This window comes from Candida orthopsilosis (assembly GCF_000315875.1).
Source record: "Candida orthopsilosis Co 90-125, chromosome 5 draft sequence".
NCBI lineage: Eukaryota > Fungi > Ascomycota > Pichiomycetes > Serinales > Debaryomycetaceae > Lodderomyces > Lodderomyces orthopsilosis.
Window position 1 is genome coordinate 1,289,528 of NC_018298.1, and position 17,489 is coordinate 1,307,016.

The window sequence follows — 17,489 nt, forward strand, 5'->3', positions numbered from 1 at the left end:
TTTGAGTGGATTATTGATGGCATTTTCCTATTGTGGGTAAATTTTTGACATCTTTGTTGATAAGCCACGTAATATTCTCAGCATGATAAAACTTTGATTGTAATAAGAAAACAACCGGCAATAGACTCCCATTCAACCACTTCAGAAAAACTGTGTCAAAGTAGCTCTAACCCCATACATTATTGGGTTTTGTTATGGATCACCTGGTGTATGAGTATATATGTATAAGACGCACGTATTTCCTAAAATGGACACTATGTAAATAAATGCTATATGCAGGAATTTAACTGTTTAATTTTTTTTTTCTTCAACTAAACTAACTACTACAAACCAAGTAGTAACAACTGAGACTATCAATTTGCTGCAAGTTTAACAGCAGAATACCACTGGCTTCACCCCTTGACACTACATAACCCCGCCCTTATTATACACTAAAGCAATCACACAAGTCATCTCAATTCTCTCCACAACACTACATCTATAACTTTTCATGTCCAAGTCCGATGGTGATACTGCACTCAAGAATTGGGTTTGGATACCCAATGAAAAAGATTTATTCACTAAAGGGTATATAACAGACTATCTTGAGCATGGCAAATGCAAGGTGTCCATTACATCACTAGATAATGTCAATCATGTTGAATCGACCATTGAAATTGAACAATCGAGATTGGAAAACTGTAATCCAGCCAAATTCAATAAATGTGAAGATATGGCCGAATTGACCCATTTAAATGAACCATCGGTTGTTTACAACTTGTATTTGCGGTATATGGATGACTTGATTTATACGTATTCAGGTTTATTCTTGGTGGCTATCAACCCCTACAAACTGTTGCCAATTTATGACGAGTCAATGGTACGAAAATTTCGTAATCAGCCAACAGATAAAGAATCACCGCATATATTTGCTATAGCCGAAGCAACTTATCGTAACTTGCTAAGCAACAAGAGAGATCAAAGTATCTTGGTCACGGGTGAATCAGGGGCAGGTAAAACGGAGAATACGAAAAAAATCATCCAATATCTTTCCTCTATTACTACCGCATCACTGAGAGATGACAACACATCCAAGACCGATAATATTGATGACAAGATTTTACAAGCAAATCCAATTTTAGAAAGTTTTGGTAACGCAAAGACAATAAAGAACAATAACTCATCAAGGTTTGGGAAATTTATCCAGATTTATTTTGACTCTGCTGGGGATCTAGCTGGTGCTAATATTGACTATTATTTATTGGAAAAGTCAAGAGTGGTTCACCAAGCTGATGAAGAGAGGAATTATCATATATTTTATCATTTCATTAAAGGATATGAAAATTTGTCAAGTCTTGGGTTGAACAAAGATGTATCAACTTATGAGTATTTGAATGGTGGAGTAACAAGTATACCCAAGGTTGATGATTTCAAAGAGTTCAATTTGTTAGTTGAGGCATTCAAAATAGTTGGATTCTCATCACAAGAAATGCAATTTATTTTCCAAATGTTGGCCATTATTCTACACTTGGGTAATTTGAAATTTACGTCCTCGAAAGCTGAGCAAGCAAGCTTCACAAAGGACTCGCCAATTGACAAGATTGCTGAACTTTTGGCAGTTGATGTTTCCAAATTAAAAGAAAGCTTTCTCAAGCCAAAAGTCAAAGCAGGTAGAGAGTATGTCACTAAATCAAAAAGGGCGGTTGAAGTTAAATTTGCAATCGATGCATTAGCCAAGTACTTGTATGAAAAATTGTTTCAATTCATCATCAAAAAGATCAATTTGAATTTAAACAATGACGAGGTCAGTCTGGGAGATCTATGCATTGGTGTGCTTGATATTGCAGGATTTGAAATCTTTGATATCAATTCATTTGAGCAATTGTGTATCAACTACACCAATGAAAAACTTCAACAATTTTTCAACCATCATTCCTTTATATTAGAACAAAGCGAATATTTACGAGAGAATATTCAGTGGGAATTTATCGACTTTGGTAAAGATCTACAACCAACTATTGATTTAATTGAGACAAGAAACCCAATGGGGGTTTTGAAATTACTTGATGAAGAATGTATGATGCCAAAATCTTCAGACAGGATGTTTATGGAGAAACTAAGCTCCAATTTCGCAGGTAAAAATAAAAAGTTTGCTGAGAATAAGTTCAAAAATGGGTTCATTATTCAACATTACGCCGGCAAGGTTGAATATAATGTCGACAATTGGCTACAGAAGAACAAGGATCCCGTGAGTGATAGTATCTTACAATTGCTTCTTGCCGAGTCCAAGAGTGCTTCACTTAGAGAGTTAATTGGTGACAATATAAACCAATCGCAACAACAGATGCTGCCGCTGAAGACTCAAAATGGCTCAAAGATGATGCAGACTGTGTCACAGAAACATAAAGAACAATTAAAAGATTTGATGGATCGTTTGGAAACAACCGAGCCACATTTTGTCAGATGTATATTGCCCAATTTGAATAAAAAGGCGAGAAAGTTTGATAAGGATCTCGTACTTGGACAGTTGAGATGTAATGGTGTTTTGGAAGGTATCAGAATCACTCGTGCTGGGTACCCAAATAAATTAACGTTTGAAGAATTTATCCATCGGTATTCAATAATCAGCGACAATGTTCAATTGAGAAAGAATGCAAAAACAAATTGTGAACTTATATTAAAAGATTCTGGATTGGATCCCGACACATTCAAAATTGGCCTTACTAAAATCTTTTTCAAAAATGGTATATTAGCAAAGTTGGAGACAATGAGGGATATGACTCTAAAAGCTATCTTAACAGAATTGCAAAGACGCATTAGAGGCAATTTGACCAGGACCAATATTCGTCAACAAATTAAAGAGCTACAATCGTCGCAAATCATAGCCAAAACTATGAATCAGATTTATGAGGCAAAATCTAAGAACCCATGGATGGCATTGTTCTATCAAATCAAACCCTTACTTGAAGATTCTGTAAAGGTAATGGACATGACTGAAGTGCAAAATAATTTGAAGGATGTAACTGTCAAGTTGAAAGACTCGGAGAAATTGAACAAAGGGTTGGAAAATGATAATGTCAAGTTACGTGACTCGTTGAAAACCTTGGAGGATGAAATTATTGCCAACAATGATATCATTAAGCTGAAGGATACGCAATTACAAAAGCTGCGCACAGAAAGTAAAAGCTCGATGAAGAAGATTGAAGAGTTGGAGACCAGTATCAGAGAATTAAAAGAAACCAATCGTGTTTTATCTGATGATCTGAAGAAATTGAGCAATAGATTGAAAGAGTTGCATGGTGATTACGAGATAAGGTCAAAAGAGTTGGCTCTGAGAAAATCGGAACATAATTCTGCACAAGGCGAGTTGACAAAGTTGAAAGTTCAACTTGAAAAAGTTGAATTGGAAAAGTCTAAACATGCGTCCATGCTTGATGAGTTGGAAAGTAAACATGAAAAGCAGACAACTATTTGGGAAAGTAAAATCAAGGAGTTGCAAAGTGAGGTTGAAAGATTACAACTGGAAGCTTCATCTCATGAATTAAAAGTGCGAGAGTTGACGGAAAGAGCATCTGGCCACGAGGAACTTAAATCCGCGGGTGATAAGTATCAACAAGAAATTGAGGAATTGAAATCATCTATTCTGAAACTAGAAACAAGATGTGCCTCACAGAAAGAAGAGATTGAATCTTTGAAAGCACGATTGAGCAAAGATGAGCTGAAAAAGTCAAGATACGAGGAGAAGATAGAAGAGGCGAAGGAGAAAGTACTGGCATTGAAATTGCGTGTTGAAAAGAAATCGAATGAGATAGAGCAATACCAGAAAGAGGTGAGCGCATTAAAGTTGCAACTATCAGCAGCACAACGTGATTTGGAGTCCCTGAAGCAAGCTGAACTTACTTTGTCTCAAATAAAATCCAATGAGGAACGAAACTTGAAAGAGATTGAGTTGATTCAATCGAAATTGTCAAAATCCGCCTCTGACCACAAGCAATTAAGTAACGACTACGAGAAACTCAAATTTGAACTACAGCAAGCCCAAAAGGTAAGAGATGAGTATAGTTCAATGATTGCTGAGTTGAATACCAAGTTGCAAAGACTTGAGCAGGACTATAAATCAATTGAGCTGGAGAAAGAGAACCAACCACCAAGCCGTCAAATGATGGAAGAATTCACTCATATCAAATTGAAATTGAATGAGCAAAACGCAGCATTGAGAAAAGAAAAATTCGAGAATAAGAAGTTGACGGAGGAGTTGGGCTTGATTAAAGAGAGAATCATGAATGGCTCGTTGATGAGTAGTGACTTAACACCAAAGAGAAGGTCACTAGCTATTGGCGAGAGAGTCAATGGTAGTGTTGATGCACTAAACAAAGAGATTAATGATTTGAAATGCAGATTACAACAAGAGCAGAGCAATTATCAACGTGCAGAGAATTATGCCATTGAATTACAAAAGAAGTTGAACAAGGTGCAATCGAGCCGCGGTTTGAACAGCTCAACTGATTATGAAAAGAAATTTAAAGAATCACAAGGACGTGTGGCTCACCTCGAACGTCAAATTGAGGGCTTTATTTCTAATGAATCAACTAGTAACGAAAGTTCTCCCAGCAATGGTAGGACTGTATCAAGAAGTGAAAGTTTGGGTGGTCAACTCGCATTCAGAGGTGTTAATCCTGATTTTATCCAAATTTATCAGGACATCAACAAGACTTTAAAATCCACTCGGGAAGAATTGGGTACTTCAAAGTCAGAAATTCTACGGTTGAAAGCTTTGCTTCGAGAATCCGAAGAAGAATTGTATCAAGTGAAACAAGAAAAATTCAAGAGCTCAATGAAGGATTTTGAGGAGGAAATTGCTCACTTGAAAGTGAAATATGACAATGTTTCTATCCGAAACCAGGACTTAATACAGGGTTTGGAGTTGTATAAGAAACGTTCAGATGAGTACTTTAAGAAATTGGAATTGGCTGAATCTGCAGTTACTATATCCAAGCGTCAAGAAGAACTGGCAAAAAAAGAAGTTGACGACTTGAGGAGCCAATTGAGATTAGCCAAGGAGGAGGCGAGAACATCCCAAATCATACTAAAGGATTGTAATTTGAAAATTGACAACCTAGAACTGACAATTCAAGGAAATACTCGTGTGATGGATGAAAATAAGAAGCAAATTAAGCAATTGGAGGATAAATTGTCCTACCATGTCAAGAATTATGAAAATAGAGAGGCTACGGAAAAGTTACGAGAAGAATTGAGAAACTTGCACAAGGACTTGAATTTCAAGACGCAAACAGAAACAACCTTGGTCAAAGAGAACAAACAGTTACAATTGGATCTCGAAGAGGCAATTTTGACCAAAAAGAATACCGAGAAGGAGATGGAGGATATGCTGTTGAGAGAGGAGGAGCTTGAGTCTAAAATTGTTAGCTTGACTGATACTCTGAGACAGCTTGAAAACGACAAGATTTTGAATGAAAGGAAGATCGTCTCATTTTCCAAACAAATCACTGGATTGAAGGAATTGGTTAATGAAGTCACTCAAGAGAAGGAAAAATTGATTGAAGAAAAAGAGCAATTGCAAGATGAGTTGTTTAAAGTCAATCTCAATTTAGAAAACCAAAATGTTGCTCTTGATCAAAGTAAGTCTGAAGTTGCATTCCTTAAAAATCATTTGGAGAATCAGCGTCAGGATGCTGAGGCAGTGAGGTCGGAATTGAATCAATCGAAAATGTCATCAACGTCAGATTATCGAGATCAACAAAAGATTAGAAATGACTTATTAGTTGCCAATGAAGAAAATTACTCCTTGAAGAAAGCCAATGATGAATTGAATGTCAAAGTACACCAATTGGAGGAGAAGTTGTACAGTAATGACCAGATCAAATATTTGGAATCCCGAGCTGATTCATTACAAACAGCATTAGATAATTCCTTGCAAGAGAAGCATGATTCAGACAAGACAATTAAATCTTTAGAAAGGAAAATCAAACAATTGGAAACTAGAGTTGAACAAGAATCACAATTGAGTAAACGTTATAATGATGAAAATTTCAATTATCAAAATAAAATTAATCATTATAAAGTTGCTGTTGATTCATTGGATCAAGAAAATACCGAAAAAGGTTTACAATTGAAGACAATTGAAGAACAAAACAATCAATTAAGAGAGTCCATGTTGATGTTACAAAAAGAAAATTTGGAATTGAGAGAAAGATTGAACTTGTCTTGAAATATTAGACAGTAGATAGATAAATACACGAGATAGAGTTAGGTAACAGCTTTGTAAAATGATACACTTATGATCATATCTATGTACAAGTTAATCTAAAACCAAGAAGTTTTCCTCTTTTGTGAGAAATCCCTAGGTTCGGGAATTTCAGGAGTTGAAAATTTCCCCAATCCGTATTTACGTAGAATATATTCAACATCACCAAAGGCTTCTCTCTCACCTTGCATAACTACTGCAGGAACACCGGAACTTGTACCCGAAGTGACCACATTACCGGTTAAAACCTTTTCAGCAACATTTTGCAAATCTCTTGACGTTAATGCTTTAATCTTTTCCACCATTTCATCAATTGATGTCACTTTACCTTGACATTGAACTTGTCTTCCCAAGTCTTCCAATTTAGCTAATCGACTTTCAACATTCATTAATATGGAGCTAGTCAATTGGTTCTTGGCTCTTTTGACTTCCTGTTCATTCAAGCCACCTGATTTGGTATCCAGGTGTAACAATTTTGCCAATTCGTGACTAATAATTTGCGATGATACATGTGCTGCTTCGGGGACTAAACTTAATGTGATTCCAAATATTCCCGAATCCAAGTATGAATGATTAAAACACATGCAATTTTCAACAAATGGATATTTGTTTAGGACTTTAGTGTAAAGACGCGAAAACATTCCTTTTCCTGGCCCACCCGCTGAGAAAGACGAGCCACCACCGAGGAGTTTCTGTAAAGTAGCAAGAGAGTACAAATCATCATGTAATAACCCTGTAGTTTCAAATCCAATTTGCATGTGATACAATTCCGGTTGATTAGCGTAAAGTGGAGGTTGGTGAGGTAAAGAAATTTCACCTCCGGTATAATTAGCAGGTGTAAGTTTTGTTTTCTCATCAGTTGATTTCCAATCACCAAAGTTTGATTCTACCAACTTGAGTGCATGTTCATGAGGAACACCAACCATGGCAATGATGATATTCTGAGGTTGGAAAAATTTTTTATGGTAATCAAGAATATCAGATTTTTGTACCAATGGTATACGTTCTTTTGGCATGAATAGTGGAAGACCCAATGTGTTTTCTTTATAAGCAACAGCATGTAATTCTTCGGGCAATAACAACTCATGTTTATATTGTAGTTCTTGAACCTCATAGTCGGCAGTTTGTAAAGTTTCAACAAATTCTTGATCAGTAATTCGAGGGCTTCTAACAGTTTGAGCAATAGCCTCCATCATTTGATCAACATCTTTATTGAAAACACTAGCTTGGAAAATCATTGATTCTCTTTGTGCCGAACTCATGTAATTACCTCCTAATTTCAGTAGATTTTCCATCATTTGTAGTCCACTATATTTTTCAGTCGATTTCCATGCTAATCGATCATGAATGTGGGAAAGTCCTGGGTTTTTTGGGTCTTCATAACGCGATCCAGCATCGACATATGCTCCAAGTGCACTGAAATGACCAGGTGTGGAATCAGTAACTAGCCTTAGTCCATTGGCAAGGGTTGTCATTTCAATATTTGGCTTGGTCTGGGTAGAAGATGCATAGAACCTTTTCAAAGCACCTGTAGGGTTCAATCTAGGTGCTCTTATCCTCGATATCATTGTTGGACTATATACAGATGGGAAAAGGTGATGAACAAGGATATACTTGTGATTAAAGTGTTTACTTTATCGCCGATTACTAAAACGTGAGATGAATAAATTTTGAATCTGGAAGCGCATACATATTATATACAGGAATGGAATATTATCACCAATTCCATAAACTGCATTACAAATCTAACAAGTTATCCACATTAGCTTGCAACTGGGATGGAGTAGGTGAATTTATCTCCAGTGACGTTGGTCTCAGTTCATTTGTATCAAACAAATCAATCAATTCATTGCCTGAAGTTGCGGGCGTCGCATTAGCATTTGCCTTTTCCACAGAAAAGAAGTTATGTGATAGTTTTGGCACTGGTGCAAGAGGTGGAGGTGAAGACACCAGATCATTTTCAGACGTAACTGTAGTGAATTCAGTAAACTCGTCGTTGAAGTTCTCTTCTTCGTTGCTGCCTTTACTTTGTCGATTGTCTCCAGAACTAGCCACTCCAGTGCCATTTGACTTTTGTGGTGATCGCTTCAACTCTAGGGACTCTAGTTCATCGACATTAAACAATGGTACTGTTCCGTTTTGTTTTTTGATATTTGATACACTTGCGGAATCACCAGTTGACGGTCTTTTCATTGACTCTTGCTCTTCTGGCTCCTCGCTCGCAGATATAATGGAATGGTCCATGTTGGAATCAGCTATTGATTGTGTATCTGATTTATCTTCTGCATCAAACATGATGGTTTTATCCACTCGTTTTTTCAGTCCATTGCTACTGGAAAACAAAGATTGCATGCCAAATAAAGTTGTGCGTTTATTCTTTGATGACTTAGAGTTACTTTTGTGGGCGGTTGTAGCATCGTTTGAACCAATGGGGCTACTAACCTCTGGTGACATGGCGCTCCCACTTAGACCAAACAAGTTTCCAAAAAAATTCAGCTTTTTGGTATTAACGTGATCTTGATCTTGTCGTAAGGAGTTTTCATACTCCTCTTCTTTCAATTTAAGTCGTTGCAAGTACATTTCGTGATCTTTTCTCTTCCGCTCATTGATTTGTTTCATCATTTGCTCACTATGATGATTTCGTATCTTTTGTATTCTAGAATGAATAAATCTATTAGCTTCAATTTCAATCTTTTTTGATAGCTTGTTGTTTATTGCATCCAGTGACAATTTTAAATGTAATTGCTTTCGTAGAGTCTCCAATTTGGTATCAGTTTCTACAGGTTTCTCTTCGGTTTCAACAGCAGCTTTATGAGATTGTGATATCTTTCCCTCCATGCCCTTTCGTAGTTGCAATTGTCTCTTTTTCTCTTCAATGTAGGAGTCACTAGATGACCAAACAAAAAGTTTATTAGCTCGACCCGTAGATGATAATGACTTTGATAGTTTGGAACTATCTTTATCACTAGTTGAGTTCATGCCAGAATTTTGTGCTATCCAACTATCAAGTATTATTCGTTGTGCTGATTCTATGTTTGAATTTCGCCATCGCAATACTTGTTTCTTCTCCCCTCCATCAACTTCCTTGATAAACTGTGGGGAATGCCTCTGGAACGATGCATAAAGCTTGTTTCCCTTTTCTGATTTTTGCAATATAATTTCTGGGTATAGTCGTAGGTCAGTTTCCGATTCTGTGGGGTTCGTAATTAAAACATCTTGAAACAAGATGTTTAGTAGATCAGGAACATCTACCTGGATAGCCAGGTCAGTTGTCATATTAGCCGTAGAAGGAATAATTTTGGTTCAAGGTGTTTAGTGTCTGGTGTTGTTTTTGTTAGTTGGTACTTGAACTTTATTCGGCGATAATTTTCATCGCTCGCGCATAAAACTTCAAAATATCTCAGCTAAAGGGCATCTACAGACCAAGAGAAGTTGTATGAACCTATAACCCGTACTCAATATGTCATATTCGCAGGTAGTTTCATTCCCACAATTCCCACAACACAAGGCACTCATAACTCTATTCAAAAATGTGCTACCAGAAACCATTTCCACAATTAAACAACAACTAATTCAAGCCAATCCTAAATACGACTACTGTTTCTTAAACACCAAGTACATAATCTCACTAGAACAATTAGAAAACTCAATCCATAAATCAATACTCAACAAACACAACAATTCAATGCAAGCAAATACATTGAACACGGAGATTTTGTTGAATTTATCACCAGTCAATGTCATTTCTGATGCTATAAAACGGTTTGGTATACTGGATGATTGTTCAAATACGATAGTGGTTAAAGTTATACTGCCTGATGATGATACTGAACAAATCCAGAAGGACCTTGCCAATTTAGTTGATGGAGAAAATGTTGCAATTACTGATGAGATATTGTTAGAGTTAGTTGATGTGTCCAAGTTTAAGAAAGTTTACAAGTTGAATGATGCTGTCATTGCTCCTGATGTAAATCTTCAATGGCAATTGACCAGGTTGGCTATTGGAGCATGTCTTCTAAGAGGTTATTAGTATAAAGTAGCTTATTTACTGTAATAATAATACATCTAATTTAAGTCTAGTTATTTTCTGAATGCAAATTGTTTGAGATTGATGAATGGAGTTGGTTTCTTGAGTGATCTTCTTGGACTGAGTTCGTCTTCACTAAGTTCGTATTCTTCTTCTTGACTAGATGCAATTTGAGCTTTGGAAAATGGTTTTAATTGTCCGAATTTCACAACTTTATCGTGCAAAGTGGGTTTAGTATTGGTAGTGATCGAGGCTGGCTTCTTTAGAATTCCTCTTGTGGTATTTTTATTGACACTAGTGCTCTTGTCTTTCAACACTTGTCTAGAATGTTTTACATTGGAGCGATTGTTCAAGCTTGGTTGCCTCTTTGTAGGCTCGGTGAATTTTGCAAGTTTAGCTGGCAGGAATTGAAACTTCAGTCGAAGATTATCAACAGCTAAATCATTATGCACTTTGAAAGACGCTTCTCTCTTGATCGGTGATTCTTCGATCTCGTCGTCTTTTGAAGAAAGATCAAATTTTGCATCCTCGTCATCAATATCAACCAAAAGCGGCGGTAATTTTGTCTCTTGTTTTGTTGGTAAATTTGGATTTAATGAGTTAACTAAAAGATCTTCGTCATTAAAAATTTCTTCCTTCTCACTCGGTTCTACCCCATCAACACCATTATCATCGTCGTTATCGGTCAATTCATCCAAAAGATTCTTTGTTTCAAAGTTCTTGATTGGAGATTCATCAGGTACTTCAAAGTCATTGAGTAAACTTGAATTCCATTTAGATAAATCACAATCAGATTCAGTAATCGAGGGCGGTGGTGTTTCAGTAGCTGATTGAACAGCGAAGAATTTACTAGTTCCACCTAATTTATCATTTACATTGCCTTGTAATTTACGAATCTTTTTCGAGGTTGGTGAGGTATTTTGCCTGTTTGTAGTATGGACAGGTAATGGGCGTTTGAAGATTGGTATTTTTTCCTTATTGATTTGTGTAGTATCCTTTTGTGTTGGATCATAAATAAGTTCTGATGGTTTAGCAACATGTTTCGAAACTTTAAGCATGTCCAATACAGATTTTCTTTGATTTTGGACAACTGGTTCCGATTGAGATCGTACTGCTATTTGGGTTTTCGATTGAACAGCCTTCACTTTCACTGAAACTGATTTCAATGAACTCATACTCTGTTCTCGTGATACAAGTAGTTCATGACTATTTGGATCAACTAATCCATTGCATACTTTCTTCACCAATTCATCATTAAGTGTTTTGCCACAACAAGATTCTAGTAGATCCACTTGTTCAGATATGGATTGAGGTACTTCATTCAATGTAGTAAGTGACTGATTTCTCGGATCAAATACCTTTTGAAATTGAAATGCCAAATTAGCTTTAAGTACCTCGTCTTCAAAATCAACCGGAATCTTCTTTCCTGTTGATCGTAATGCAATTGTAACTTTATGCAATGTATGATATCTTCGTACCATTTGAAATGCAGATTTGAGCCCTACACCAGGTATACCTTTAGTATAATCACAACCAGAAAGCATGGCAACTAATCGTAATTGTTCACTGGTATAACTGGCCAAATACGGAATTTGTCGAACTTTATTAAAATCGTCACGATTAATTTCAACACAACTTGAATCATCTTTGAGTTTAGTTATGAGCTTGTTACAACCAAAAATGAGTAAATCCGAGTCTTCACTCAAAATACCATCAACAATACCAATCTTTTCTAAGTACACCATTTGGGGATCAGCTTCATATGGTGCAACAACATATCGTATATTCATCACATCTAACTCACACATGATCAGCTTCGCCATTTGAGAAGTGACATAAGCAGCCTTCATATATTCTTTATATGCAAATTGTAAACGGCCCGATGCGGCATACTTTTCAGCCAATTTTTTAGCTTCAGATCTCAGCTCGCGTCGTTTAAGATTGGTCTCTTGTTTAGTAGATAGAGAAGCCCCATCAAAGACAAAGAAAGGAGTAATGCCAAAATATTGTAACATCTGGATCCTGTTGAGAATATAAGTGATATATTTCCTTGTTGGTCTACCTAAGCAAAGATCTTCAGCACACGATACCAACGCGCGATGCAACCATCCATACGTATCAATGGCCAATGTTTTGCCACGATACCGTTCTAGAGAACATGGATCTTGGATCTCTTTAAGATGCTGTAGTAGACCATTGACTCCCATGTTGTGAGGTAGTTTTGGACAATGGCAGTAAGGTGGAGTTTGGTGTTGAGATGAAAGACGAAGATGAAATCACAACAATTAAAGTTTTTTGTGCCTAAAGCCGCGTCGATACATCCGAGTCAAAATCTACGCCTCATCTCTACGAGTCATCGTCACATTCTAGTATTCTAGTATCTAGTAACTCTATTGTATATGCTTCATATCTACACGTTACTATCAGATGCACCAATCGAGATTGAAAATTGCAATCCATTCTTCACTCCACCAAAATTATCAACACCTACTTTCTGACTCACATAATAGCCCAAATCAAAATTAGCCCAACGATTAAAATATTTTAATCCGAACCCATAAGATACTGCTGGATTTGCATCATTCCAAAAGTTTTGCTTGTGTGTTGGGATACAATTACCCACAAGCGCAGTAGCATATAATCTCAATGGATTCAGTTCGACTAATAACTCACTATTCTCAGAATTCAATTTAGGTGAGTATAACAAGTGGGGGATCTTGGTGAAGATTGTGGCTTGCAATTTATAAAATTGTAATCCACCTTGTTGTTCAATACTATTTTTCTTAAATCCTGCAAATGAATTATATCCACCAAGGTAAAATTTATCTAATGGATGAATAGGAAATTTGGAGTTGAACGTGAAAATTCCTCCAAGTTCGCCTTGAAATTTAGTTGTGATGTAGTTGTTGAATATTGATTTATATAAATCAAATCCAATTTGCAGTTTGATGAATTCACCACGATTAGCAGCATTGTTCTGTTCTTGAACTGAAGTTAACTCAGACTCAACGAGGACTTTACCTCCACTCGTGGGGAAGTTCTTTGTAGCATGATTCAAGTATCCAATATGTTGGTATTTAAATTTATTCAATACACTCAATTTCAAAAAATCTCCACTGAAAAATTTCAAATTATCATCAGCTCCATCATCAATATCAAACAAGTTGCGTTTGAGTAGCCGAAACCCAGTAAAGATATCGAATTCACGTTGTTTCTTGTAGAGAAGTCCAATTTTCCCACCTAGTTGATTCTGTTTATACCGTTGCCAACCTAAATCATCTCTAGTATTGTATCCCACATCAATCAAAAACTTGAATCGTGGATCTTTCAACCCCGATATGAATTTCAAATTCGTCAATAAATGATCATATGGCTTATATGGATTATAATCAACACCCACCGAGACCAATTCAGCGTTTTCATTAAAATTATGATCAACATGATTCAATTTCAAATTAATAAACTCTTCATTGTTGAAATTCAAAAACGATTCATTAATGTTTAAATTCACATTAGACACATCGAAAATGATTTTAGTAGGGATAGATTTTTCTCGATTAAATGAGGTGATGTGAGCAGGTACGTTGGAATAATAATCTGGCTCTAAAACCACACCAACATCTTTGAAAACTCCCGTATCCTTAAGATGGTGGTATGATTGATTAATTCGAGAGCTTAATTGGGCTAATGTATAGTCGCCGGTGGCTAACAAGGGGGATAATAATTTGTTAAAGAATTGATAACTGAATTCTTCACCACCATTAACTTCGACTCGAGTTAAGAAAATGGGTTGTAATTGGGATTCTTGGAGGACATCTTGTTCAATGAGTCTGGTTTTGAGGTCAGGATTGCTGTCGACTTGTAACAGTGGCATCTTGAAGCACAAATGAAACCTTTTTGATACAAGTTTGTTGTTGTTATATAATTGTGGTGTGAATTTTTCTCTGCCGATATTGCGTAATGTTTGCGCTTGTCTTATTGGGCGGTAAACGAAAGGAAAAGTTAGGTTGTACTGATGCTATTAATCTATAAAATCTATAAACAACAACGACCCTTGTTTATCACACGTGTTCTACAGTTGCCCCATCGTATGCCAAGTCAAGTAATTTCCAATCACAATGAATACCCTCTTTTGCAAAAATGTCAACCACACCTTTAGCAATCTCTTCAAATCCCTCAGTAGCCAAACACAAGATAGTAGGGCCAGCTCCACTAAGACAAATACCACATAAACCCAGGTGTTTTGCAGGAACAATCTCTTCCAAAACTTGATCCAACCCAGGGATCAATACTGTCCTATATGGTTGGTGAATCTTGTCCTTCATTGATTGATAAATTAATTTATGATTTGGTGGATCCTGCGTTAATGCTGAAGTCAAAATAGCTATTCTTTGTAGATTGTATACTATATCGGGTCTAGTGTATGATTGAGGTAGCACTGATCTAGACTTGTCTGTACTTACTTCAAAATTGGGGACGATGCAAACACATTTGATGGATTTGTTCCAGTTGTATTGTAAATATTCTCCAATGTTTTTTGGTGGTGGTTGAGATACGATTGATTGTGGTGGTGTTTGCGGAGTAGGTAAAATATAGTCTAAAGGTACAGTAGTTTGTTCAGTCTCTTCTGGTCCTAGCTCATTCAAATATGACCCAATAAATCCTCCCAACATGGCAGCAGCAATATTATCAGGATGTCTTTCAATCATTAAACAGTAATCCAACATTCTAGTCTTGTCAAAATTGAACTCACCAATGACATTACCCAAATATATTCCACCAACAATGGCACTTGCACTAGACCCCAACCCTCTTCCTAAAGGTATTGGATTATTTACATAAATATGAGTACCAAGTGGAAACTTGTCCACTCCATTACACCTAAGTAAATATAACGCAGTTTGACTAATCAAGTTTTTGTCGGATTGTAATGGTACTTTTTCGGCCAAGCTACCTTCATATGTGATTATAGCATTATGAGGATCTGATGAAGTATCAATTGATGGATCTATTGTGACCTTGATGGTTAGGTACAATTGTAATCCTACACCAAGTACATCAAATCCAGGACCTATATTTGCTGACGAAGCGGGAACTTTTATTTGAAATGACCTTGTCATGGGATGCTCGGGATGTCGTAAAGGTTAGCTTTCTTAGCGGCTGGTGAAAAATTTGAAGAAAAAAATCAGTCGAGTCAGTAGGTGAGTCAACCGAAAAAAAAAAAAGAAAAGAGGTCTTTGTGTTATACTTCTACGAGATAATTCACCATTAATGAACGGGGTTACACTGATTCTATAAATAATTAAATACTAAATACACACACACACACACGTACACAACTTACAACACACATGTGTCTCTCTTTTCCCACACAATTTCAGCTGGATCTTGAGGTAATGTAACCATTGAAGTGTAATCAACATCAGGTACTTTACCATTTGCCAATTTCCATTTAACATTGTAAACAAATGTAGTTAATATAGTTCCCAATTGAACATAAGCAAATTGTTCACCAATACATCTATGTCTTCCACCACCAAATGGTAAATATGAAGAACTAACACCTTTGGAAACTTTCCCAAATCCATAATCAACTTCACCTGCATCATTGGTAGATGCCGATTCGTCCCATCTATGTGGATTGAAAGCAGATGCGTCTTTGTAGAATCTTTCATTGGTGTGAGCGTAACCTGGTGATACCAAAACATGATGTCCTTTAGGGACTATGTATTTTGTATTTGGGACAACTAATGGGGAAACAACTTTTCTGAAGATGGAATGTAATGGCATGTGTAATCTCAAAGTTTCTTTGATGGTGTTGTTTACCAATGGCATTTGTTGTAAATCTTCATATGATAAATCATCCAAGTTTCCACCTTTACCTGATAACGCATTAAGCACTTCTTGATACAATTCATCTTGTAATTGAGGCTTTTCAGCTAAATGTAACAAAAACCAAGCAGATGTAGTAGCACTGGTATGTTGTCCTCCCATTAAAACACCAATTAACAAATTGGCAATCTCTTGGTCAGTCATCTTAACACCATCTTTGTAAGTTGAGTTAACCAAAAGGGAGTCAATTAAATCACGATTTTCATCAATATCGCCCGATTCTCTTCTTCTCGCAATCTCCTTCATATAAGTTTCAGAAATTTTTTGTTGAGCAGCATCTCTTTTCCAGTAGTGAGGTAAAGGTAAATGGGGGAATACAAAATTAATCGGAGTAAAACCCTTATCTAAGTCAGCATATAATTGGGCAAACGAAGCATCAAACCTTTGTCTCATTGCTTCTCCTAATAAGGATCTAGATGCAGTAAAGATGGTGATTTCTGGTTGCGATTGCAATACATCAACAACACCACTTTTCTTTGTCTTCATGTTGAAAACCTTTGACTTGTTAAAGTAGTCCAAAATTTCTCCTCTAATCAACGGAACATATCTTCTAAATGAATCAGTAGTTAAAGCAGTCTTTGCAAACTTCTTCTGCTCCATCAACCTCGCATTTGGACAATCATAGATAACCCCCTTTCCAAACACTGGAGTAGTTAAGTGTTGATAAGCATCCTCAGCAGAAACATCAGACAATTTAGCATTAAAAACAAACTCATGACCCTTGGGACCCAAATATACCGTCATCACTCTTCCCAACATAACAAATGCAAATAAATCACCATATTTTTCACGACATTGCTCAAAAAACCCATATGGATCTTGCCCATAAGAAACAGCTGAACCAACCCAAGGAATCCAATAAAACACCAAAGGAACACGATCTTTTCTAAGAGAATAAAATAATTGCCAAACGATGTTGTAGATAAAAGGCGCAAACACAAGTAAACCAAACTGTTGGAGCGTACTAAGCGTCATGAAATAATTATACCCTTGAAGGGCTAAGTCAACTAATGCCATGTTTGAAGCAGGATAGTCTTGATAAACGAGTGAAAAGTTCTCTTTTTTTTTATTTTTAACAAATAGGAAACACTTTGATTACTATTTATATTTGAAGAAACTAGCGACAGCAGTGTAGTCTAAACGATGGATGGATGTGTGTAGTAGTCGTATGATCCAAATGGAAGAAAAAATTCCATATATGTGTTACATAAACTTATGATGAGTTTGAGTTAATGTTTTTGTTTTGTTATGTCTCAATGTCGTGTGTTTCAGTCTTTGTTCCTGTCGTATAAGAAAAAGAAAAATCATTGCAGAAGTTATACGACC

General features: G+C 36.4%; 8 protein-coding genes across 8 annotated transcripts; 2 read left to right on the forward strand and 6 right to left on the reverse strand. All coding sequences in view use genetic code 12, as the record gives it.

The window, feature by feature from the left end:
- Positions 1-490: 490 nt before the first annotated feature.
- On the forward strand, positions 491-6,208 carry CORT_0E05830 (Myo1 protein; the record flags this gene model as incomplete). The annotated part of the gene is made up of 1 exon (XM_003870247.1): positions 491-6,208. The coding sequence occupies one exon, from the start codon at positions 491-493 to the stop codon at positions 6,206-6,208; it is 5,718 nt and encodes a 1,905-aa protein (XP_003870296.1).
- Positions 6,209-6,303: 95 nt separating this feature from the next.
- CORT_0E05840 (Mas2 processing peptidase, catalytic (alpha) subunit) lies at positions 6,304-7,812 on the reverse strand (the record flags this gene model as incomplete). Its single annotated transcript, XM_003870248.1, has 1 exon — positions 6,304-7,812. The coding sequence occupies one exon, from the start codon at positions 7,810-7,812 to the stop codon at positions 6,304-6,306; it is 1,509 nt and encodes a 502-aa protein (XP_003870297.1).
- A 169-nt stretch (positions 7,813-7,981) lies between these two features.
- Positions 7,982-9,520, reverse strand: CORT_0E05850 (hypothetical protein; the record flags this gene model as incomplete). Its single annotated transcript, XM_003870249.1, has 1 exon — positions 7,982-9,520. One exon carries the CDS (start codon positions 9,518-9,520, stop codon positions 7,982-7,984), a length of 1,539 nt encoding a protein of 512 aa, XP_003870298.1.
- Positions 9,521-9,704: 184 nt separating this feature from the next.
- CORT_0E05860 (Cgi121 protein) lies at positions 9,705-10,274 on the forward strand (the record flags this gene model as incomplete). The annotated part of the gene is made up of 1 exon (XM_003870250.1): positions 9,705-10,274. The coding sequence occupies one exon, from the start codon at positions 9,705-9,707 to the stop codon at positions 10,272-10,274; it is 570 nt and encodes a 189-aa protein (XP_003870299.1).
- A 50-nt stretch (positions 10,275-10,324) lies between these two features.
- Positions 10,325-12,478, reverse strand: CORT_0E05870 (Exo1 exodeoxyribonuclease; the record flags this gene model as incomplete). Its single annotated transcript, XM_003870251.1, has 1 exon — positions 10,325-12,478. One exon carries the CDS (start codon positions 12,476-12,478, stop codon positions 10,325-10,327), a length of 2,154 nt encoding a protein of 717 aa, XP_003870300.1.
- A 203-nt stretch (positions 12,479-12,681) lies between these two features.
- CORT_0E05880 (hypothetical protein) lies at positions 12,682-14,145 on the reverse strand (the record flags this gene model as incomplete). Its single annotated transcript, XM_003870252.1, has 1 exon — positions 12,682-14,145. One exon carries the CDS (start codon positions 14,143-14,145, stop codon positions 12,682-12,684), a length of 1,464 nt encoding a protein of 487 aa, XP_003870301.1.
- Positions 14,146-14,332: 187 nt separating this feature from the next.
- On the reverse strand, positions 14,333-15,391 carry CORT_0E05890 (Thr1 homoserine kinase; the record flags this gene model as incomplete). Its single annotated transcript, XM_003870253.1, has 1 exon — positions 14,333-15,391. One exon carries the CDS (start codon positions 15,389-15,391, stop codon positions 14,333-14,335), a length of 1,059 nt encoding a protein of 352 aa, XP_003870302.1.
- A 220-nt stretch (positions 15,392-15,611) lies between these two features.
- CORT_0E05900 (Erg11 Lanosterol 14-alpha-demethylase) lies at positions 15,612-17,180 on the reverse strand (the record flags this gene model as incomplete). The annotated part of the gene is made up of 1 exon (XM_003870254.1): positions 15,612-17,180. One exon carries the CDS (start codon positions 17,178-17,180, stop codon positions 15,612-15,614), a length of 1,569 nt encoding a protein of 522 aa, XP_003870303.1.
- Positions 17,181-17,489: the final 309 nt, after the last annotated feature.